This window comes from Doryrhamphus excisus, chromosome 7, assembly GCF_030265055.1.
Source record: "Doryrhamphus excisus isolate RoL2022-K1 chromosome 7, RoL_Dexc_1.0, whole genome shotgun sequence".
NCBI lineage: Eukaryota > Metazoa > Chordata > Actinopteri > Syngnathiformes > Syngnathidae > Doryrhamphus > Doryrhamphus excisus.
Genome location: NC_080472.1, coordinates 13,675,209 through 13,700,302, shown reverse-complemented (window position 1 = coordinate 13,700,302; position 25,094 = coordinate 13,675,209). Strand labels below are relative to the sequence as shown.

The following is a 25,094-nucleotide window of genomic DNA, read 5'->3' as shown; positions in this document are numbered from 1 at the left end:
AAAAACAATACAGTTGTAATTGTGAACGATCCGAAAAACATTTTTACAAGAAAAATGCTCCAATAGTACAAAATCCTAATTTTACAAGAATAAAAACATAATATAGAAAATATAATCAACCTTTTACTATAGAATATATATAATATGTTATGAATGCTGGTATGAGGTTCTGCTAAAAGCAAGAAATGAAAAGACAATTTTAAACTGCCAAAGCTGAAGCTCTTATTGAAATACTACATCATCAAATAATGGCATTGTCATTTTAGGAGACGAAAATCTTTGTTTTACAGAAAACAGGCAGTAGTAGCATGAAAAGTTGGACACAAAGGTTAGCAAAGCTAGCACAGGTAAAATAAGGTTGTATAATATTGTCAAAATAAAGGTAAAAATCAGGCAAAACTCAAAAATACTATGAGAATACAAGATGTGTTTGTCATATACGACACTTAAATGATGATTTTAAAGGAAAATGGAAGTAGCATGAGAACGGGGACACAAACATTAATAACACTTGCATGGGTACATTATGTGTGCTACAATGCTAACTAGCATGAGTCACATTTTAACAGGCTGTCATGTAAACTTAGCCTATTTGTTGAAGAAAAAGAAAATGATAAAACTCACAGCTTCCGTGTTTGGAGCTGACTGACGGACAGCTGGCAGATATTCAGGCTTTATTTTACAATGTGTAGTGAAGCCTGTCTCAAGGTGTACAAACAATACATTTAGCATAATAGTGGAGCTTTAAAATTAGCACTGTTGTCTGCATATTACAATCTTTTCCAACTTGAAGTGACATAATCTTAGCTTCATGTGGGTGCGCCATGTTTCTTTTGTCTTTGCGCGAGTGAGATTTGCAGCTGGACTTATGCAACAGGCTGACGGGTCGTGGAGATTCACAGCGGCCACTCCTTGATAGCAATCTAAACAGCTCTGTTTTGCTAGGATTTCTATCTTCTCCAGTCTGCTGCACCATCAGCCTGTTTTTACAGAATGAAATAATTCAATGATTGATCGCAGTGTCTGTTTTTTTGTCTGATGTGTCTGATGGCAAAAAGGTGTTTTTGCCATCAGATGCAACCGGCGCTCCAGTTTCCATCCTGCTGTGTTTGCTAGCAACCAGGTCTGTGTTGGGTGTGAGTGGTGACAAATCCAAACATTGAGTAACCAATACTTCTTTGTACCATCTGAGAACTGCGGTTTACGTTCTCCCTTGAACTGGTATTAGCTTGTCGTCCACCGCCTATGTCTATATTTGTTTCTATTTGGAGATATTTATAGCTTCATACACCGCAAAATAGACTTTGTAACCCAATCAAGTAAAGTCACATGGTCTTGACTGTTGACTACAGTGTATTCGTTCAAAAACATGCACATTTAAGCAAGTTGTTTGCCCAAATTAAGCATTTTGAAGCATAAAAATGGTTAAACCAACTAAAATGGGAGGTACCTATTTTGACTAGAAGCCCTCTAAAATGCTTTATTGTTTTAGTTCCATCAACCTGCCTTCTGGCTTTTGTCAGCAGGGGGCAGCAGTACTGCCATAGCTTTCTATTTCTATTGGGTCAACCTGCAGTGTTTCTCTGCCCAGGTCTACTTGTTTAATGTTTTTGCCCGAGGGCAGCATTTAGACGCTGTGTGCTCACTGCTCCTGACTGAAAGTTCAGTTAAGCTCAGCACCGTCCCCCCCTCACTCCCCCAGGCCACGGCGTTTTTATCCGTCCCTGGCACGGCATAGGTTAGACAGCGGTGAAACCCCTCCACACCACACGCGACATTACTCATGCAGCCAACACCCCCAACTCTTCCACAGACAGAAGCGTGCATGCATTTTGGAGAGTAAATTATATTGTGTGATGAGAGGCGGGGGGGGGGAGGGGGTGCAGACTGAGCCATGTTTAGTTTTTATAGCGGCGGGGGCCAGATGTACAGCTGATTCAGCAGCAGGTCTCCCCATACTGGGTGACTAACAGCAAGGCTACCCTGTGTCATCTGCATATAGACTACACACAGACTGACTGCAGCTCCTGCATCGTTTGGGAGTGTTTCATTATAAAGTAGGTGTCGCTGGAAAGGAAAAGTCTGACGTTTGGAGCATTGGATTCAACAGAACATGCTAAATCAATATTCAAAGACAAGTTACATGTAGTAATCTGGTCATTAGGAGTCAGTAATGTTAATGTTCTCCTCCCGTTCCGTGTCAAAGTGGTAAATTTAAACTTTCCCAAACTGTTTGAAACACTTGAAATAAATTTGAGTCTAATGAGTTAGCTTGGTAGCCATCTCTTATGTCCTTGTAGAGATCCAATAGCCTGCGCATTAGTGTTGCGGAAGTGGTGTAGACAAAGAACAATGGACTATAGGGGTGTTATTTCAGGTGTAGAGAGCTCTGATAAAGGAAAACCTGCATTTTACTCTTAAAAGGATTTCTTTTATGATAGTTAAAAGCTACTCAGTGGTATATTCATTTGTGGCCCACGGCATTTTTGAAAAATAGAATTTAACAAGAAAAATTTAAAGAAACAGCAAAACCTAGACAAATCTGCGCTAATTTAGTAAGAATAAAGTCCAAATATTGAGAGAAAAGTTGTAATCTAACAAAAGAAAGTCAAAGAATGTCAAACTATTATGAGAACAAATAATTTTAGTAGTCACTTTAAAGTTACTTTTTTCAAGTCCTATGTGAAACAATTAATACGTATATTTGGGAAAATTAGGTTGTGAAAAAAGTCAAAGTATTATTATGAGAATAAAGTAATATTATGAGGGGAAAGCTATAATACAAAGGGAAAAAAAACAGCAGCAGAAATTGAAAGAACAGGCACAGACAGAAGTCGTATTCTAACGAGAAATAAGTTGCAATTTTGATGGAATGAACTCACAATTTTACACAAAATTACATCATTTTATTAGTATAGTATTATTAAATTTAAAAAAAGGTTTAAGTTATAATATTATGAGAAATAAAACAAAATATTTGGGAAAATTAGTTTGGGGAAAAGTTATATGATGGGAATAAAGTCGAAATTTGCACAAAATAGGAAAAAAGGAGCAAAGTGTATGCTAATAGTAGACATTTTCACCATTATCACAAAGCTGAGATGCACATAAAACTAGTGGCCCTTGCATCCTTTCCTTTTTCAAAATGTGGCCCTCATTGGTCAACGTTTGAACAACCCTCCATGGTCTATTGTTACATATTATTGTTTTAGACCGATCGTCATCTTTAATTGCCACAGAAGTGATCAGAAGACCTGTTGGGCTGGGACTCGAGTGGTTCCACAACGTGCCAATTGAAGCCACTATACAGCATCTGTGTTTTATCACCAACACATACACACACACACACATCAGCAGCATCAAGTCTGCGTTCACCTTCACACCTCCATATTGACCCAGGAGGATAAATTCTACGACTTGACACTGTCACCCATTTGCTGGAAAAAACACATAACACACCTCTGCTTTTTCCATATTCACAAATAGCCTGGGTGTGTGTTGAGGCATCTGTGGCTTCAGGTGTGGTCGTCATTCAGCCTCACCAGCCTTCACCTCACCGGTGAAGGGTTTGATTTTCATTTGACGTGACTGAAACTAGCACCAAAGAAGGTAGCCTTTTGCACCTTGTTAGACAAATCAGCAAATGGGTGGCAGTCACACCCAACCCCCTTGCTACTATTCAATATACAGGTTTCAGGTCAAACATCTGGCTGAATGTTTTCACTATTGATATTTAAATACCCCGCCCCCCCGTTAGTGTGATAAGACTGTCTTGATTGATTCCCTATAAGAGAGAATGATTAATTATCATCAGTCATCATTGTCTTATTTGCTGGTTTCATGCAACAAATGACTTCCATGTCCTTATAATGACCAATACTAATCCAGGCAAAGTTTTATTTTTTTATTGAATGCTAGCATCTTAAATAATTTATCTGTACTTTGATGCTATTTTATTAGATAATACATTGAATAAATTATGAATTAAATAGATTCACATCCAATGCATTAATTTTTAATGACATTTTTATGGAATTCTTACATTAATCCACATCCATTTATTTTCTATGCATTTTAATATTCATTATAATAAAATGCATAATTATTTAAAACATTGCAAGCTGATTAAAACTTACTTTGCCATCTTATTATTTATGTTACTAGATATTAAATTGCTCTCTTATGACTGCTCCCAGTGGCTTTTGTTTTCAAATATTTAACAATTGAGTATATTGAATACATTATTTTGCTGGGATATTATGTTATTAGATAATATATTGAATAAATATCAATTATTTTAAGTAAGTTTTAATATTTTAATATAATTTATATGGATTAATTTACTAAATTGAATAAAACTGAATAACTTAGCTGCAATGTTACTAGATATTAAGTTGCCATGTATTTTTACTATGTATTTTTGAAAGTATGTCTATTAAGTTATATATGAAATTGTAGCTGAATAAATTATTAAGTGTTTACATGTCAAATATTGACTCCCCTCTCATAGCGTGAACATTTAAAATCGGAAACTTCCATCAACTTCTGGCCACCAGTCCATCCTTCAATATTATTTCTGTTATCGTGTCTACCTCCATCTAAATAAAGTATGAGTACCTCGTGCCGTATGCCGATGCTGCCCCCATCAAAGTCCCTGTTTAGCATTCAACTTTACCTGGGATTTCAACATTTTGTCACTCGTGCTCTTTAGTCCCGAGTATATGGGACAACAAAGCATGTGGGTCGTGTCTTGTCTCCTGCCTGCAAACCTGATCCCGCCTCATTTGCAGCCATGAGGGTTGTCTCCTCCCCTGTGTACTCACCCCCCTATAAATCCCTCCCGCCCTCTGTCCTGACCAGACCAACATTTAGTAAAGCTTGTGTGAGAGGAACTCCTCTCAAAGTTCAGTTCCCAGTAGGGGAGATTTTTTTTAAAATATTTATTACTTAACTTATTTTTTCTGTGGAATACTTGGAAGAGACCAACTAAGGATTACAAAGAAAAAGAGGATACTGTGTTTTTACGGAAAGCTATGGTGGCTTACGATGAACTGGGTAGCTTGGTGCCTATCAAACGGACTCTGCAAGTGATAGACTACCAGAACCAAGTCCACAAAGAGTCAGAGGTGAGTTGAAAAATCAAGAGATGCTCATTTGTGTCAGTGCTGTCAGTGCCTATGTCCATTTTTAATCTCACTTATGTGTTCTCCCTATTGAGGGAGCACACATAAGCTTCAGGACTTTGAACACTTAACTGAACCCCCCACTTACACACACACACACACACACACACACACAGTTTTCCATATTAGCCGTCTTTTCTTAAATATTCAGCCCGGCAGGGGAGCTTGGTAGGATCTGGAGTGCGTATTCAGCATAGGCCACAAAGTACCACACAGTACCCCAGTAGAAATAAAAAATATTGTGGAGCCTGTTCCAATTGACATCCCTCAGATTGGCTGACTCACATAGATAGATATAAGCAGTTGTCGACAGAACTGGAACTAACTATTGCTTGCACATTTACTTGTAGATATAAGGAGAATGGCTTTATAGACATGGGTTTCCTCCATTTTTGGATGCATTTGTAACAAAATGTTCAACGATGTAAGGATCTGTCTGTGGTTTTATAATCACAGTTCCTTTAATGCTTCCACTTTGTTGCTTTCATTGAGTTGTACATAAAAGCAAAGATGCTTTTGCAACACCGTTTGGGTAATAATGTCTAAGTTAACCCCTTGACCCATTTTTCATGTAAATGATCCCTTTAGGTCTCAATTATGTCCACAAAATTGGTGGACCAAAACTCGAGTTAGTCGACTACGACGGGTTGTGGACAAACAGGTTCACCAATAAAAATTAGCTCGCCTTCCCCTTAAAAAGGGGTGACTGCTCTCAGTGTGGTTTTACTTGACAGTAAATCTGCTGAGGTCTGGAGAAGTCTGGAGCCAATTCCCCAGCGACGAGTTCCCAGACTTTCACAAGGGAGGCAAAAAGAACTGACTTATTGATGACCTTAGCTCTGTCATTTGAGGTCTGGTTTCAGCTACGCTTTGTTCTAAAAGCAGAAGCCACATCTGGAGTTTTCGGGCAACAGTGCACATTTAAGGGGTAGATCAAAGCTCGGGTTCTGAGCTCTCAACCCCTCCTAAAACTGAGGTTGTAATATTAGCTTTGGTCGGAGTTTGAGGGTAGTGACACGTGTGCAACTGTATGCATTTTCCCATCGGCAATATTTATAAACTACAGCAGCAAATGAAGATGAATGGTGTTTAAGAGCTTGCAGGTTAAATTGCCAGTATTGTTTGACCTTAATGTCATGTTGGACTACCCCCACCTTTGCTCCCCAAAAGACAGGAAGAGCTTGCTATTCCAATATTGATTTTGATTGATTGATTTTGGACCCTCCCTGCCACGCTTCTCTAACCTGTGGTGTTTTGTTGTGTTCCCATTGTCTACCAAGGTAATAGCAGCGCGGCCACTAGTGGGCGTGTAAAGTTGTGTCTGAGACTGGGAAGTGAGCTGATGGCTTCCGCAGCTGTGTCCATGTGGCCTGGAGCCTCACAAAACCCTTTTGGTGTGTGTCAGGACGAGCCACACAGTGCAGAGTTTTGCAAATGTGGCTAATTACCGCTATGATTTTAAGGAACATCTGCAGGTGGCAAGCATCTCTGTTATTATTGTTGTTGGCATGAAGCCCAGCAGCTTCCTTTAGTGGAGGTGTGGAGGGGGGTTACCTGGCCCAGGTGTAGTGCTCTCACGAGAGAACCTGTATCAACTTGCAGGAGCACATGGAAGCACTCAGGAGCACTCAGGCTGGGGACAGATTCACTTCATGTTTTTACGACATTGGCGACTCCTTTTCTCAGATCTACCGTGACTGGTGGTCTGTTTTTCGTTTAGAGCCTGACACGCTTGCCTTACGCTGCCTTGTGTGTCTGGAAAGGGAAGTTAAAGAAAGTGGCAAGGCAAGGGATAGCATTTACCTCCCCCACACACACACATTTGATATACTCCAAGAGGACTTGTTGTCAGGCAGATAGCTGCAGAGCGTGCCGGGGGGGGTGTTGAACAGCTGAGAGTGGTGTCTCGTGCATTCCTGGCATGCCTCCAGACCCCCCTTCCCTTGCAGATCGGCACTCAGAGGGGGTCTTTACACTTTGGTGGGCTGCCTCTTGCATGATGGAACCAACAGCTGCCGACCACCGCTGTGGGCCTCCGTATTCCCAATATGTAATATTTCTCTGCCAGTCTACCTGAAGCCTAGTGGCCATCTCCGATTTCCTGGCTCCAAAGACTGGAAGATGAGTCAATAAAAAGGATTTGTGACTTCATTGGTGGATTTGATGACATGGAAGTCACAAGGGAGTTTGTGGACTCTCCCATTCTCCCAACCTAAAGTCTGGGTTATGTTGTCGTCTTGATCCTTTTCTAGTGCTTGGTCTGGAATAAGAGCGTGACAAGACTGTGTGTTTTCGACTTGCATGATGAGGTTTGATTTTTTTTTGGTACACATTAAGCTATGCAGGACGATTTGGAGGGGGAGGTGCGAGTAGCAGGCGTAAACAACTGCTAAGGGGACCTCTCAATAGTTCCATCATCAGTCTTTAACTAGCCATAGGTGCCCGAGCCAGAACCCAACTGCTTTCTTAGCTAACATTTTTCACCCCGCTCTTTCCAGGAACCCAGCAACAAGCGTGTCCGTCCTCTCGGCAGGGTGACGTCGTTAGCCAACCTCATTTCTCCGGTGAAGAATGGGGCCGTCCGGCGCTTCGGCCAAACCATCCAGGTAGGCTTTTTGACATCCTTTCATCACGGCAACACAACATACAGTATGTCTGACATGTTGGCCTTTCCCCATCCACAGGCCTCCTTCAGGAGCGATGGCAAGTCGCCGGGCATGCCCCAGAAGCCTTGTAACAAGGCGACGGCCCCCACGCCACCTAAAAGGAGAAACAGTACACTGTGGTCAGAGACGCTAGACGTGCACCAGAAGGGGACTTTAACCACCAAAGAGATAAAGCGGCAGGAGGTGAGGAGTTCAGTCAGGGTGAAAAACCCAGACAGCAAACTTGAATAACTCTGACTAGTTTCACGTATCCCTGCAGTATTTGTGTCAAATACTTTCAATGGAAAAGCCATATAGGGCCCATTTCCCAGTCTGTGCAATTTCACATATAACTGACAAGCCAAGAAGGCCAACCCCCTACTTACTAGTATGTCAGACATATTTGCCAGCTGTCAGCGGCTATAAACTTTTAAACGCAAGAAAGGGAGGCGAAGACGGCGGCCAGAGAGATTTCAGTCGCTTGGCACACACTGCGGTCTGGTGTTTTTAGTCAGTGGGGTATTGGGTTCTTGTAATAATAAAAAAGCCTGATTCATGTGCACTCTCCGTCCTCTTTTCGCTCAGGCCATATTTGAGCTGTCTCGCGGAGAACAGGACCTGATTGAGGACCTCCAACTCGCACGCAAGGTTTGTACTCAAAAAGCAAACAGATTAAATGAAAGCCTGGCAGGCCCTCCGTGTAATCAAGCCAGGGGCTATAAAAAGCCAGGAATTTATCTTTTCTGTGTCTGTGCTGCTATTTTTAGCTGGCTTTATTGAACAATTTCCCCTCTTTCTGCAGGCATACCATGACCCAATGCTGAAGCTCTCCATCATGTCTGAAGAAGAGCTCTCTCACATTTTTGGCGACCTGGACGCCTACATCCCCCTGCATGAAGATTTGCTGGCACAGCTCTCCAAAGCAACAGGCTCCAATGGAACCGTGGGGCAGATAGGTCAGATCGTCGTCAATTGGGTAAGCTACATTTCAATGAAGTATTAAGTGTAGAAGATAGTGCTAAAAAGGTGCTAACATCTGCATATGTGTAGCTACCCAGGCTCGATGCTTACAAGGAGTACTGCAGCAACCAGTTAGCAGCTAAGGCCCTCCTGGACCAGAAGAAACAGGACCGGCGGGTGCAGGACTTCCTGCAGCGTTGCTTGGAATCGCCCTTCAGTAGGAAGTTGGATCTCTGGAGCTTCCTGGACATCCCACGCTCCCGATTGGTCAAGTACCCACTGCTGCTCAAAGAGATCCTCAGACACACTCCACCAGAGCATCCAGACACCGCCAGCTTAGAACAAGCAGTAAGGAAGCACCCTTAAAGACTGTTTGAACATTCCCAGATTAGAAGGTGTGCTAAATACTTTTTCTTCAGATCACCATCATCCAAGGCGTGCTGTCAGACATCAACATGAAGAAGGGCGAGTCTGAATGCTTGTACTACATCGACAAGCTGGAGTATCTCGACGATCGCCAGAGAGACCCTCGCATCGAACAGTGCAAAAGCCTGCTGTGTCACGGGGAGCTTCGCAACAAGAGTGGGACGGTAAGCAAATTTGGGAAAACAGTACAACACAAAGCTGACATGCCTTTACTTTGACCCATAGCCTTTTTTTTTAAATGGCCCCTGCATCCAAATCATTGGACACCGCTGCTATAAATGTCAACCAATCTGCTTCCAAAAGCACAGGCCGATCCAAACAGTAATGAAATACGACAGTTCAAAGAGCAAGTAGTCATTAAAAAAATCCTGGTCTCTTTTGCAGAAGCTGCACGTGTTCCTGTTCACCGAGCTGCTTGTTCTGACTCGCTCAGTCACCCGAAACGAGCGCCAGTGTTTCCAAGTGTACCGCCAGCCAATTCCCGTGCAGGACCTAGTGTTGGACGACCTGCAAGACGGCGACGTCAGGATGGGCGGTTCCTTCAGAGGTGCTTTCAGCAACGCAGACAAAGGTGAGGATTGAGTCCCGTGTCAGAATTAGTCTTTGATTTTAGGACCGCTGGTAAGCCTTTTTTTCCCCTCCCCGATTCAGCCAAGAATATTTTCCGTGTGCGCTCCCAAGACCCGAGCCAGGCCCAGTCACACACACTGCAGGTGAACGACGTCTTCCACAAGCAGCAGTGGCTCAACTGTCTTCGCGCCGCCATCTCCGTCTACCGGCCCCACGGTGAGCCCTCATCGCCCGCCCCGCGTGAAGTCACAGACGCCCGCTCCAAGCGCCGCCCGTCCTCCGTCTCCGCCATCGTCCACATGGAGGAGACGGATGAGAACTGCCCGCAGCGGATGTGTCAGTCTGCACCCAGCTCACCCTGCGGCGACACCAGCCCGAGTTCGTCATCCCCGAGTTCTCCATCTCCCTCATCGGCATCATCATCGCAACCATCTCACAAAACCAAAAAAGACAAGAAGTCTCTTTATTCTTTAGGGAAGAGAAAAGAGACGATGGTGTGACACTAGATGGAAGAACACTTTTGTACAGAAACACGGAATAGCGTGGGACTTGTATTTATGTGTCAGCGTGTGCGTACCCTTACAGCAGTGTTCTGTGTTACTGTCCTCTTTGGCAGCTGTTTACCTCACCCTTCCTTTACAAGTCCATCCCATAGAGCAGGCCTTCCCAAACCCAACATACTGGAACCCGGTTAAGACAAGCCCCTCTCCAAGTGCCTATTATGTTGATATAGTATACACATTTTGGCGACCCTAAGGGGTCATTTCAAACTTGATGTCGACTCACTGAAGTCCTTTTCTAGTCTTATAACAAACAAATTCCCAAATACATGGTTACGTCAAGTTTATTTATGTAGCCTTTAATCACAAAAAAGTGGACGACCACTTATGTTGATTGTTTATGTTGACATTTGTTGTAATATTGCTAAGCAGCGTGAAAAGACAACATTGCAACATTAAAAACGTGCACACAACAACTTCCTGTTCAGTGCAAACTAAGCTTGGCAGTATAAACGTGGATTCTACAACAGCAACTAGCAACATGATTTACCTTAATCATTAAAAAAGACACACGAAAAATACACGAAAAGTCAACAACATTACAGCATCCAAAACGTGCACACAATGACTTCCTGTTCAGCGCGAAGTAAGCTTGGCAGCATTATACAATGGCAACTCGCAAAACGCACCCTTTTAACTTCAGCATTAAGCAACATGAAAAGGCAACAACATTAAGGCATCCAAAACGTGCACACAATTATTTCCTGTTCAGTGCAAAGTAAGCTTGGCAACTACCAAAACACACCCATTTAACTTCATCATTAAGCAGCATGAAAAGGCAACAACATTACAGCGTTCAAAACATGCACACAATGACTTTCTGTTCAGTGCGAAGTAAGCTTGGCAGCATTATACAACAGCAACTGGTAAGACGCACCCATTTATTTGTTTTTTTTATAGATTTTTAGCCACCAGAAGAAAGCTCTGCGCATGTACAAAAGCTTTATTGTCATTGTAGTCAAGACGTACAATGAAATCAGCACAGCCGCTATTAGATATGAGTATAAAATACTGCACAAAAACAAAGGAACCCAAATTAAAAGATGCACACATGAAGGAAAACCATGTCAGCGTTCTCCCATTCTCCTCATTTCTGAACTGTTTCAGTTACGTTAATGTGAGTTGGCAGTCCGAGGGGCGTCAACTTAAATCAGGTTCCGCTGTACAATATCAGTGACATACACGTGGAGTATAAAGTAACCATGTAAGTTGGGAAGGCTTGTTTTTGAAACCCCACCATAGAAGAGAGGCATGACACATGAAGCACTGTCATGTGTCAGCTGGTCTCTAATCCCTTTAAACTTTGTTTACCATGAATGTGTAAGCTTATTGTTCTGCAGTAGAAGGGTGTGTAGCAGAGTTTTACATTTTTATATTCTAAATGTGGTATTTTGAGGTATAATTAAAGGAGCACTGTTTTAGTTTTGAGGTAGCGCATGTGTTAAGGTAAGACAGGAAGAGAACCCTGCTATAAATAATTTAAAACGTAGCATAAAAGTATCTCTGTGAAAGTCAATGACAATACGTCTTATTTTTATACATTCCTCCAATGGCAGATGTCAGTACACAGTTGCTGTTAAAGTTTTGGCGTTTACGTCAGGCATTATTTAAATCCAAAAACAAGCTGGATGTCAAAAACACAAAGGGAGTCCTTGCTTGGGAAACCAACTTTTTTTTAACTGAGCCATATTTGGCTTTCCAAGGAGACAGAACTTTTTCAGTGTAGCATCTTTGCATGGGGTTGAAGTTGTGGACACTACTTTGCACCAGAGGAGACCGGGATGTACGATATACTCGATATCCTTCAAGATGGGATTCAAACGCAATCGGAAAAAAGAATGTTGACTGGGAGCAGGAGAGAAGAGATGGTGTTTGGAAAATGAAGAAGCGATGGTTGTTTGGACGTTGAGAACAACAGTTGGAGAAACGTATGTAGGGGAAGAGTAAAAAAGAAAAGGTTTCTGTATGTTTTATGTTGAGAAAAAGGGTGTATTTGCCATTAACTTGACCTAATTATAAGATCAATAAAGATCTGCGTAAGATTTGCATCTGAAACTTTGCTGTTGTGTCTTCATTATGCTGGATTTTAGACACTTTTAAGATGTGAAGCAAGCCTCTTTTGGCAACAAGCTTCATTAAACTGTCAGTGATAGCGCTCCTTGTCTTTACCAAGCGTATTTTGACATTACTTTCAGGTTCTGAGTTAGGATTGCAGCTGTGAACCAGTTTGACCTATACTGTATTTTATTGTTGTGCGTATTTAGATGTTTGTAGGTACACTGAATGTCTTTGTGTGTTCATGCTAATGTGACAAACAAGCCATCGGTTTATTGTCTCGACTGTGTGGGGCTGTGTGGCCTTTTTAACATGCATGAGCACTGATGACATGAATGAACCTCCCACATGCTCCGGCCCCCCTCACACACCTCCATACCCCCCCCCCCCCCCCCCCACACACACACAGTGGGATCAGCCAGCATTAAATCATATGCACATTTCTGTGAAAGCGCTTACATAAGCAAATCAGCTGTGGTGAAACGACTATTCAAAAATCCAAATTGTACAATTCAGAGAAAAAAGGGGAAGATATCTCATGAGCCCACCACTTGACAGCCAACTCGTCTTCAGTCAGCTACAAACATTTAAGTTTGATCATTTTTCTTCAGCAAATAGGCTAAAATAGCATGATAGTCTCTTATGCTAAGAGTTCACTGGGCCGGCGCCAGTTGGTGCCAGTTCGCGCCAATGCAATTTGCTGTGGCGCCAAGTGTCGCCAATAAGGTGCCTAGTGGCGTGCAGTGGCTCAAACTGCTTCCCAACTGGCTCGTGGTGGTCCGTAAAATTTGAATTTGGCGGTAAGAAAATTTCTAAATGTTTAAAATCTTCGTTGCGCCACTTGCATCAAGCAATCGGTCCATCAAGTTGAATCAAATGTCGCAAACAATCTGCCTATTGGAATCCACTGGAATGTGATGGCACGAGCCAAGTTGCGCCAATGATGCTAGGAGTCCACTGGGTGGGTGCCAGTTGGTGCCAGTTTGCGCCAAAGATTGTGATTGGTGTGTAGTGGCTTGCTGTAGGGCCGAATAACGGCAACATCGCAACATGCTGAGCGAACATAATTCGGCGCCAGAGCGAGCCACTAAGCGCCAATCACATAATCTTTGGACCGAACTGACACCAACTGGCGCCAGCCCAGTGGACTCCTAGCATTAATGTTACATTAATGCACAGTATGTGATATATGGCATCTATTATGTTGGACAAGTGGACAGTCATCCATTCATCTCAGTAAGGAAGCCCAAAATTCCTGGTCCCCTCTTCCAGTTCTACCAAGACCAGGCCAGCTGTGAGACATAAACCTCCAGCGTGTCCTAGGTGTCCTGGACATGCCACCAGCGAGGGGTCCAGAAGGAGCAGTCAAAGAGTTCGACTCTGAGCCTGTCCTGGATGACTGAGCTCTGGAGGAAACTCATTTTGGAAGCTTGTATCCTGAAATCTCGTTCTTTCAGTCACAACCCAAAGCTCATGACCACAGGTGAGCGTGGAAACACAGATCGAGTGGATCTTATTCCCAACCCGGAAGTTGCTATTCACTGAGAACCATGACTTCGGATTCGGATGTGCCAAGTCTCATCCTAGAAGTTTCACACCCAGTAAACACTGTAGTTCTCAACCCGATGAGGCCATGAGGACCACATCATCTGCAGACAAGTGCAGAGTGTACATATAAAAAAACTGACAGAGTCTCCTTGCGTCCTCATTTCCACTAATGAAGCCCTGAGGATGCTAATGTTAGCTAGTGGCTGCAGGCGTTTGATCAGGTGAGCTTCAAGTGGATGTGCTGTTGACATTTGCTTCCCTGTTTGGTTTTAAAGAAACGTGACAAGTTACTGATCCCAAATACTCACATGCAACCATATTAAGGTTGCAGTGCAAGTTTTATAGTCATATTCATTTCATATGGCGCTGGTTGCATTGCTTCGGTTTACTTAACAGAACGTTTATCACTCATAATAAAATGAGAGTACACAAAGAAGGTGAGGTCATCACCGTACTTGATGAAATCCACGTAGAGGCCATGAACTAAGACGAAAAGCAGCAGCAAGAAACTGCAAAAAAAGGGGCAACATATTTTCACGGGCAGAGGCCCACAGACGGCTGGCCTTCAAGTAAGCTTAGGGAAAGCTTGACAATAGAAATAAGAGCTAGGATTGATGAGCTAACCTCGCCTGAAGGTTACTTTGTGTACTGAGAGATTGTGTTCCAGGCTACCTCCCCCGCCATTCCCCAAAAAGCAATATTTTACAAGTGATGCAGAGAGGTAGGATTTATGTTACTTTCAACATTGTGTTCAAGGGAGGCTCTTTCATTTCCTTAGGATGAGGAGTTTTTGATATTTTTTACATGAAGACCTGTTGCAAGTCTGTGTAGGATCACAAGTAAGATGCCAGATTGCTTCTTTGTTCCTGGGCTTGTACTGAAAAGGTTGTCCTCCTCTCTTTGTGGCCATTGATGTGAGTAGTCGTATTTTTTTAGTTGCTCCATTATTACCCTATTCATCGTCTTCTTTTTTGCCACACAGATTTCCAGATAGTTTAGGGTGGCATAAGACTTTTTGCATTTAATACTCCTGATAGATGTTTTTTACGAGGGAATTACAGGTTGCCGTCTGCATCTGCTGAATGAAGCATCTTGGCAAGAGCTGAACATACCTTGAACCATCGGAATCATGTTATGTAAGGCGTTTTGTGTGGAAATATGCAAGGGCACAGGCTTAAAAAATGGAATTGGGGCATTTCGTTGCATTTGTGTTTACCTCATTAAATCCCAGCCATTTTTCACAAAACAACCCCTTCAGTACCAGACAATTTAGACTATTTTGACTGGTCATATCAATATGGACTGGATGTTTGAAGATGGTGTCGCCCGAGTGTAAGCTAGTTACGGGAACTGAGTATCTTTTGCAGAGCTTAAACTGTTTAATAGTGCTTTATTTATTACTTTTTAATTATTTTGTTGTGCCATACCACCCCTCAAGCAAGTGTGTAGCTATGGATGTTCATCTTGTTACGTTTGTAGCTTGCCTCCATTGCCTCCATTGTTTACACTCGGGAGCAGCTGTTAGCGTTGAACACTCCTTCCATACGCGGAGCGATCAGAGATCCCCATGGAGATACAAAGGAGGAGAGGCTGCATAGCGGGAGTGAACAGCAAAAAAGACAGTATAAACGTTGCTGGGTGAAGATGGTATCAACCATATTTACAGTCTGTTGCCATGGGGAACGTGTGATGGAAGCGCTAACGGCTACAGAGACTACCTACTACGTTTCAGGAAAATATGACACCATCAACTATAACTCTAAATGTGACATCCATAAGCGTGCAATTGATTCATCACCACAAAAAAACTTAAGACATAAATATATCTTAAAAATGTATAAATACATCTTTGGTAAACTGCAAATAACACATGTACATATTTCATTTCCTGGATGTTATTTCCTTTTTTTTTTTTTTTTTTTTTTTTTTTCTTTTTTCTTTTTTGTCCCGTCCAGCCATTGGGGCTGATAGTATTGTTGATCTAAATGCCCTTACATGCTAGACAGATTTGCTCTGTGTCAGGAAAGGTGTTGGCTACAACTTCCCTGTACCATGAAATTTTATTTGCCGTTATTTGATGTCTTTGTTATGCCATTTGGGACGACCGGACCGGAGCAAGAAGAAGAACAGAAAAGAAGAAGAGAGAAGAGAAAGGTGGGGTCGGGGGGGGGGGGGGGGCAGTAGAGGGAGAGACAAAAACAGCAGCAACAAGAATTCCCAAAACAACAACAGTGACAAACAGAACAGTTAAATGTCAATGATGGCTAAGGGTCACACTGGAGATGATATCAGTGGAATGAAACAGTCCAACTTACCAATAGCAATAGTAACAATGAGGACATGACCCATGATAGTAAACACAATTGCAACCATACAGTTACAGTAATTAAAATCTCATTGCTTGACATCATTATTACTGTAATAATAGCATACCAATACTATATAAACATCAGGGATAAGATAGTAGATTGTATAGAGAAGCACCCATGTGCTGTGAGTGCCCATATGGAGGTGTGTTGTGTGTGTGAATGCGAGTGTGTGAATGTGTAATTGTCACTGAGAATGACAAAAGGAGAGAGACTGCCTTCTACCACCCAGCAAACCCCGCCCCGCGCAGCCAGGTCAAGCCCCCACCGCCAGAGATCCTCCGGCCCCGTGGGTGTGGGCAAAGCCAGGGCCGACTCCCCAAGACCCGCCCCCGAAGCAACTCCCCGAAGAGACCAGCAAGAGGCCATGGAGGAGCAATCCCAACCGGCAACAGGGCGCCAGCAGGCCGGAGGAGAGCCGCACCCCGGAGACCAGCGGGAGACCATACCCTACTAGGGCAGAAGGGCATCGAAGGCCACACACCCGTGGGCACAGGGGCGCCCCCGCCGGCCGTCCACGGCCGGAGGCACCGCCTCCCGCCCCCCACACACCCCCAGGAAGCAGAACCCGGCCCGCCCCAGGTAACCCCAGGCCCGACCACCGACATAGGACCGCCCCGGCCAGGACAGAAGAGGCCCGGGCACACTGCCCCATGGAGGACCGGGCGGTTGAGATGGAACACCCTACGCCAGACCCCCGCAGAGCCCCCCCCCCGTATATCTACATGGCCATATGCCCACATACACATCCACACATATACATATATATATATACATATATATATAATTATAATAAAACTAATAATTAATTATCTAAGTATTTAAAACAATAAATACATAAAATAAACTCAGACACATGCACACCCCATCCACTCAATACACACACATGCTGTGGACGTCCCCGGGTGGGGCGTCCGGGGCATCACAGGGTGGGGGACCCAGGGGTCCCAGACCCACAACCAGGCCCCGAGCCCAGGGAGGTACGGACCGCCAAGGCATAGCACCCCCAGACTCTCCTCGACCACGGCATCAGGGCTACTGCAGTGTGGCAGACAAAGGAGCGGGCGAGGGGAGGAGGCCCGCACATGAGCAAGCGGAGGGGGCGAGCAGGCGAGTGGTGAGGCGCTCCACTGCGCCGGCCGACATCCACCGGGCAGCTCACCCCCGTGAGGGAGAGCCATAGCTCCAAGTCACGGGGAGGCCACGCACCAGAGCCGAGGAGTTAGGACCAGCGCAAGGCCCCCGAAGGACCCCACCATCCACCGGGAGGGCCAGCCACCCCCCGCCCCCAGAACCAGCAGCGCTCCGCCCACGTACCGGAGAACCATCCCCGACGAGCCCTAAGGCAAGACTGGGGATGGGCAAAGACAGGGACAGCGATGCGGCAGAGCATAGGACCAGTGGCAGCAGACACCCAAACGCCCGAAAGAGCACCGCCCCCCCAGCAGGCCCCACCCCGAGGAGCATGCTCCCCATCCCCACACGCCACCCCGGCCCCCGTACCCACGAGCAGGATCAGGTCCCCTCCCAACACACAGCCCGGTCCCCGCAGCAGCCACCACAGCGCAACAACCCCAAGCCACCACCGTAGACTTCAGGCCACCAGCAGCGCGGACCCCACTGCCTGGAGGCCGGTGAACGCCCCCCCAAGGGCACGTTGGCGCCCGCGACCCAGGACAGATCCAGGGAGGTAGCGCCAACCATGACACCAGGGCAAGCCCCGGCGTCAGCTGGTTCCAGCGGGACCCCCAGGAAGGCCAGGCAGACCAGACCAAAATATCCTGCAGCCCAGGGCACCCCGAGCGAGCCGCCAAGCCCCAGCAGCCAGCGGGCCAATCGCGGGGGTAGGCAGTAGGCTCTCCGGTCCAGCCCGCTACACCTGTGTGTGTGAAGATGGTATTGTGTAGATAGTGCAATTAAAAATAGGCCTGTCCCATAGGGCTGACCTATGTGTGTGGTGTATGTGTATGTGTGTGTGTGTGTGTGTGGAAGGAAGCTGAGCAATGGTGGGTCCCCTGCCTGCCCAGACCCCCCCCCAGAACTGAGTGTCTAAGGTGCGGTTAAAATTGAAGGGTGACCAGCCAGAGGAATGCCGAGGACAAAAGGGCATCCGCAAGGAAACCCTTCGCCCCCGGCAAAACCAGTTGCAGGCCACCCCCCAAAGTCCTACATGTATGTGAGGTGGTGCAGTGCAGCAGGGAGGATCGGGGCCCCACACACGCCCACCCCGCACTACCGGCCAACCGAGCCGGGCAAGCCAGCCGCCCGGAGCAAGCCCTGGGCCACAGGACCAACCACGGGCCCCACCCAGCCCATCGTGGCGGCCAGTCCGGCCTGCCAGCTTCCCCCCGGAGGGCCCCACCAGAGATTGAGCCAGCTATGCCACCCCCGGACCACCAGGAGCCGCGGACAAACCACACGCCCCGAGGCTGCTCCTACAGCCACCAGAACAGCAGGAACCGCGCCCCGGCAACACATCCGTCACCATGGCAGCCCAGGGAGTGACACCACAGAGACCGCAGGAGAACCGGGACCCGCATGGGGAAGAGCCCAACCCCACCCCCCGGGCTCGTGAGCCAAGAGTGCCAGGGCGGGACAGAGACACACACACCAGGCAGCAGAGCCCACCAGGCAGACGATACCCCAACAGCCGCAAAAAGTGAATGCCCCCCCCAGTCCCACCCTCCACCACAGCGCCGACCCGTCTCCACCACATCTCCCATCCACCCACGGACCCGCCAAGTAGGACACCCCGGAGGCGGGAAGACCGCCACCAGACCGGAGACAGAAGGGGCCAACCAGACACCGGCAAATAGCAGGGGCCGCCCGTGAGCCACCGGCCAGCCCCACCCCCCAACCCTTGGTCGAGGCCCCCCCACGACCCAGAGCCCACCACCCCGCCCCCCAAGCAAGCCCCCCGCTAATCCCGGCCCACGCCGCGCAGAGCACCACCCCCACCGCTATCCGCCCCGCTACCCATGCACCCACAGCCAGCCCCCCACCCCACTGGATGTTATTTCCAATAAAAGCAAAGTATTATTATAGCTCTTATACGGGGACCAGTAAAAAAAAATGAAGAAATTATGTCTTTTTATTGAAAAATACTCAAAAGCCCAAAGCGCAAAAATCACTTTGAAGCTGTAAAAGTACAGTTTAATATAGATAAACATTATTTGTGGACATACAAGTCCCAAAGGAAGACATCAGAGTCAAAGTCAGTAATTCAAATCACACAATCACACTTTGAACCATGAAGAGGTTCTTGAAACTTGGGAAAGAGTGGGTTTGGATGTCAAGAAGGCCCAGCAACGCTTCTACTTCCTCCCCATACTCAAAAGAACCAAAGCCCCGTTCCCTATCATGGAAACTTTCTACCGGGGAGCATACTGTCTTGCTGCATCACTCTGTGGTATGGAAGCTACAAAAAGACCCTACAGCACATAGTTAAGAAGGGCTAACAAGACCCCCCCCCCCACGCCTCCTCGAGATCTACAAGGGACAGCTTCATTTATCAGGCTGTCAGGATGCTAAACTCTCTCCCAGCACCGCCCATCTAACTCTGGATTATGCCACCGGACAACCCACTCATCCCATTATCCAACTGGACAGTACACAACACTGTTAACTGTGTTTTTTTTAAATTCCCATTCACCATTGTACACATTCTACCACATACCCTAGCGTCTACTTTGCAGCATTTCAGTTGGTTGGATTTTGGATTTTCTGACAAACCAAACGTCAAAATGTGATACTTCACAGCTTCAAGCCGCCTGAAATGCAAACCTAGCAACCAACCTCTTAGTCACCTGATTGTGAAAGCACCAATCAGAAAGTCAAACCTGAAACGCTAAATCTTCCGCTTGGGACTCAGATGGAAGTTCACCACTCTTGAAACACCTCCTGGCATGTGAACACCTGAACCGAGTACCAACATCACACCTGCTCATAACATTGTGTTTTGTCAGACGACAACGTTTCAGAGGGAGGGTGCCCAAAGTGCAGCACAGGGGCCATTTGTGGGACACTGCTGTCTTTTTACTGGCTGTGATTAATTCTAAAAAAAAAAAAGGTTGTTATAATATGAGGAAAAATTATATATTTTTTTTATAAAGTTGAAATATTAAAGAAAGTTTTGCGAGTATAAAGTCAACATTTAAATCGATGGAAAATTAAAAAAAGTTTTAAAAAAAGGTATAAATTCAAAATATTTAAACTCATAATATTATGAGGAAAAATGTCATTATAGTAGCATAGAGTTGAGGTATTAAAGAAAAAAAAGTCAATAAAATCGTAATTTCTGGGAAATTCGGGTAGAGGGAGGGAGTAATAACACCAATAAAATATTAATAATATTATGGGTACAAAGTCCAGAATATTCAATTTTAAGAAGAATGTTTAAATATTTGGATTTTTTTTTAAACAGCAAAAACTTGAAAAAAACCCCCATTGAACTAATGAATATGACAGCAGGTACGTCTACAGGAAGTCCTCACATGATGCATCACTTTCATTTTATGTATTTGTTGCACCATTAAGGAAATATGAAAGTCTTTACTTGCTTGGAGTACTACCTGCTTCTACAACATTTTGCACGGTCGTGGCACACCTCACACCTCAGACTGCTCGCGCACGCGCTCGTTGAATTAAGCTAGCTCCGTTCATTCCGATCTTCAACAGATCTTTTCTTCTAGACGTTTTTCGCAACCAATTTTTTTTTTCATAAACTAAAACGACTGACTGGACCAAGCTTGCCCGTCGACTTGGACTTCCAGCGGTGTCACCAGAGTTGTTCTTCAAGTTTCCTACTAACTCGCCGATCAACAAGAAACGTGAGTATGGCTTCTTGCAACTCCTGCTCCCTCCTCCTTGAGAGGCTTTCCCTGCTGGAGGAACGTATAGCGTAGGTTGTAGCCAACCTACTAGTCTGGTTAGCATTAGCCCTAAGCGGCCGGCTAACCGCGGTGAGCCAATTCAGACGCATAACAGTTACACTCCCTTAGATAGCCCCACTATGTCACAGTCGACTGGCTCCCACACATTAGTTATAGGTGACTCCATCACCCGTAACATTAAGCTTAAGAACCCAGCCACCGTAATGTGTATTCCTGGGGCCAGAGCACCCGATATTGAAGCTAGCCAACATAAAGCAAACAACACTAGTTTCTCTGATATAGTGATACACACCGGCTCCAATGACACTAGGATGAGGCAATCAGAGATTACAAAAAGGAACATAGCAAGGACTTGTAATCTCGCCAGAAAGATGTGTCGGCATCGAGTAGTTGTCTCTGGTCCCTTGCCTGCGAGAGGCAATGATGAGAGGTTTAGTAGATTATTCTCGCTAAACCGGTGGCTGGCTGGCTTCTGTAACGAACAGGGATTTCAGTTTGTAGATAACTGGCCTTCCTTCTGGAGGAACCCCCGACTGTTTGGTAGAGACGGCCTTCACCCTAATGGGGAAGGTGCTCTTACCCTTTGTGGGACTCTGTTTAAGTCCCACATGACATCCTGCGCTAGAACAAGTCGGGGGACAGGTGATTAGCGAGCCTGTTAGAACGGGTGTGGAGTCTGTAAGGTTATGGCTAACTGGCGCTATGCCGGACTTGAACAATACACATACGTCCTTTCTGTAGAATAAAGCAACATATTATGCATACAGATTCACAACCCATAAATACTCCACAGTCTGTCTTGCCTTCTACTGAGGTAGGGCCTCGTGATAAACTTGAACCTCCCTCTTGTACTAGTGATGATTCAACAAACAACTATCAGACCCCTATGGTATTGCCTTCTTATCGTGTGTACAACAAGTCAAAATATGGCATGGGTTCTAGACGGAGCAATCTTGTTAATATTACTACTATTAATTCTTTGGGAGTGAACAGCCTCAGTCAGCCAACCTTTACGAAAATTGGTCTATAAGGGCCTATAAGGGCCCTATAGACAACCTTACAAATGATTTCAACAAGGTGTTATGTAAAGCTCTTGATACTGTTGCACCTTTGAGATTTAAGTGTCATGCCAAGAGACTTACTCCTTGGTTTACAGGTGAAACTCGAAGGCTGAAACAATTTTGTCGGAGATTGGAGCACAGATGGCGTGCAACTAAACTTGAGGTCTTCCGACAGGCATGGGGAGATAGTCTGACTAAATATAAACAGGCTCTTGTTGCGGCAAAAAACAACTATTTTTCTAGACTAATTGACCTCCATAAAAGTAACCCTAAATACTTATTCGACACAGTTGCATTGCTAACCCAGAAGAGGACCTCTCCTAGTAGTTCCCCTTTCTCAGCCGACGAGTTCTTGCGATTTTTCGCAAATAAAGTTGAGCTCATCAGGAAGGAAATAAAGGACACCCTACCGCCAGACAGGTTAAACATGTCGGCCGCCATGACCGCTGCTGGGACTACTTCCATCCTCTGTCCCACTAGTTTCTCCTACTTTGAGGAAGTATCTCTGGACGAGCTTACAAAACTTGTCAGTGCTGCAAAACAGACAACATGTCTGCTTGACCCGCTTCTTGGGAAACTTGTTAAAGAATTGTTCCCAATTCTAGCCCCCTCAATCTTAAATATAATTAATCTATCACTCTCATCTGGCACTGTGCCTGCAGCTTTCAAGACTGCAGTGATTCGACCCCTGCTGAAAAAACCAACCCTCGACCCCGGGAGTATTTCCCACTACTAAAGGCCGGTGTCTAACCTCCCATTTCTGTCCAAGATCCTTGAAAGAATTGTAGCACAACAGCTCAATGATCACATGGCTTTGAGTGATCTTTTTGAACCTTTTCAGTCTGGTTTCAGGATGAACCACTCCACTGAATCAGCCCTTGCAAAAGTGACAAATGATCTTCTTCTATCTATGGACTGTGACACATCTACAATATTGTTATTACTTGATCTCAGTGCTGCTTTCGACACTGTCGATCACTCTATCCTACTGGAACGCCTTCAAACATATATTGGTGTTACTGGTCCGGTACTCTCTTGGTTTAGATCTTATCTTGAGGATCGGACGCATCGTGTCGTTTGTGATGATGTGACTTCAGAGTTCTGTGGTGTCACTTGTGGAGTTCCACATGGTTCAGTGCTCGGCCCTCTTTTGTTTAACATTTACATGTTGCCGCTTGGCGACATCATTCGCAAACATAAGATTAGCTTTCACTCTTATGCTGATGACACTCAGCTATATATCCCACTAAAGTTAACTGACCCGCAGGACTGCTCTAATTTGGAGGCTTGTCTCATTGATATTAAACATTGGATGTCCTGTAACTTTTTACTCTTGAACCCTGATAAAACTGAGATGTTGATCATCGGCCCTGCTAAACAGAGCCGCCTGTTTAAGGACACCATTCTGAGTTTTGATGATAGCATAATTTCCCAAAGTGAGTCTGTGAAAAATCTGGGTGTGATATTGGACCCGACTCTATCCTTTCATAAACACATTAAGAATGTTACTAAAACAGCATTTTTTCATCTTCGCAATATTGCGAAGATACGACCTATTCTATCCACTTCTGATGCAGAGACCCTAGTCCATGCATTTGTCACGTCTCGCCTTGACTACTGTAATGTACTGCTTTCTGGTCTTCCAATGGGGAGTCTCAAAAGCTTGCAGTTAGTACAAAATGCTGCAGCGCGACTTCTTACAAGGACACGTAAGTGTGACCATGTTTCTCCAATACTAGCCAACCTGCACTGGCTCCCAGTTCATTTAAGATGTGACTTTAAGGTACTGCTTCTGGTTTACAAAATATTACATGGGTTGGCACCTTTTTATCTGGTTGACCTAATTGTCCGCATGTTGTGGACACACGGGTGAAGAGAGGGGCTGAGCTGTCAACTGATCACCACCTGGTGATGAGTTGGATTAGATGGCGGGGGAGGATGCTGGACAGACCTGGTAGACCCAAACGAGTAGTGAGGGTGTGCTGGGAACGTCTGGCAGAGTCTCCCGTTCGTCGAGTCTTCAACTCTCACCTCCGGCAGAGCTTCACCTGCATCCCGGGGGAGGACCGGGATATTGAGTCCGAATGGGCCATATTCCGTGCCTCCATTGCTGAGGCAGCTGACCGGAGCTGTGGCCGCAAGGTGGTCGGTGCCAGTCGTGGCGGCAGGCCCCGAACCCGATGGTGGACACCAGAGGTCAGGGCTGCCGTCAAGCTGAAGAAGGAGTCCTATCGAGCTTTGATGGCTTGTGGGACTCCGGAAGCAGCTGGCAGGTACCGTCAGGCCAAACGGTTCGCGGCTTCGGCGGTTGTCGAGGCAAAAACTCGGGTGTGGGAGGAGTTCGGTGAGGCCATGGAGCACGACTTTTGGTCGGCCTCGAAGAGGTTCTGGCAAACCATCCGGCGCCTCAGAAAAGGGAAGCAGTGCCCAGTCCACACTGTTTACAGTGGAGACAGGGGCCTGCTGACCTCGACTGGGGATGTAGTCGGACGGTGGAAGGAATACTTTGAGGCCCTTCTCAATCCCACTGACATACCTTCCATAGAGGAAGCAGAGTCTGAGGACACATACGTGGACAGTGCCATCACCGTGGCTGAGGTACTATCTACGCTCCCCAGTGGCAAAGCTCCGGGGGTGGACGAGTTCCGCCCAGAATTCCTCAAGGCTCTGGATGTTGAGGGACTGTCTTGGCTGACACGTCTCTTCAACATTGCGTGGAAGTCGGGAACAGTACCTTTGGATTGGCAGACCGGGGCGGTGGTCCTCCTTTTCAAGAAGGGTGACCGGAGGGTGTGTTCCAACTACAGGGGGATCACACTCCTCAGCCT

At 45.6% G+C, this 25,094-nt stretch overlaps 1 protein-coding gene across 1 annotated transcript; it reads left to right on the top strand.

The window, feature by feature from the left end:
• Positions 1–4,842: 4,842 nt before the first annotated feature.
• On the top strand, positions 4,843–10,760 carry net1 (neuroepithelial cell transforming 1). The gene is made up of 9 exons (XM_058078786.1): positions 4,843–5,126; positions 7,682–7,789; positions 7,868–8,032; positions 8,414–8,476; positions 8,631–8,804; positions 8,879–9,136; positions 9,208–9,378; positions 9,599–9,785; positions 9,866–10,760. The coding sequence occupies exons 1-9, from the start codon at positions 5,034–5,036 to the stop codon at positions 10,282–10,284; spliced, it is 1,638 nt and encodes a 545-aa protein (XP_057934769.1). The 5' UTR covers positions 4,843–5,033; the 3' UTR covers positions 10,285–10,760.
• Positions 10,761–25,094: the final 14,334 nt, after the last annotated feature.

Excerpts from the sequence above, each read along its gene's own strand:
- net1 (XM_058078786.1), top strand. The coding sequence starts at position 5,034 with ATGGTGGCTTACGATGAACTGGGTAGCTTGGTGCCTATCAAACGGACT. Across the intron at positions 5,127-7,681 it reads AAGTCCACAAAGAGTCAGAG|GAACCCAGCAACAAGCGTGT; the intron begins GTGAGTTGAAAA and ends CGCTCTTTCCAG. Across the intron at positions 9,786-9,865 it reads TTTCAGCAACGCAGACAAAG|CCAAGAATATTTTCCGTGTG; the intron begins GTGAGGATTGAG and ends TCCCCGATTCAG.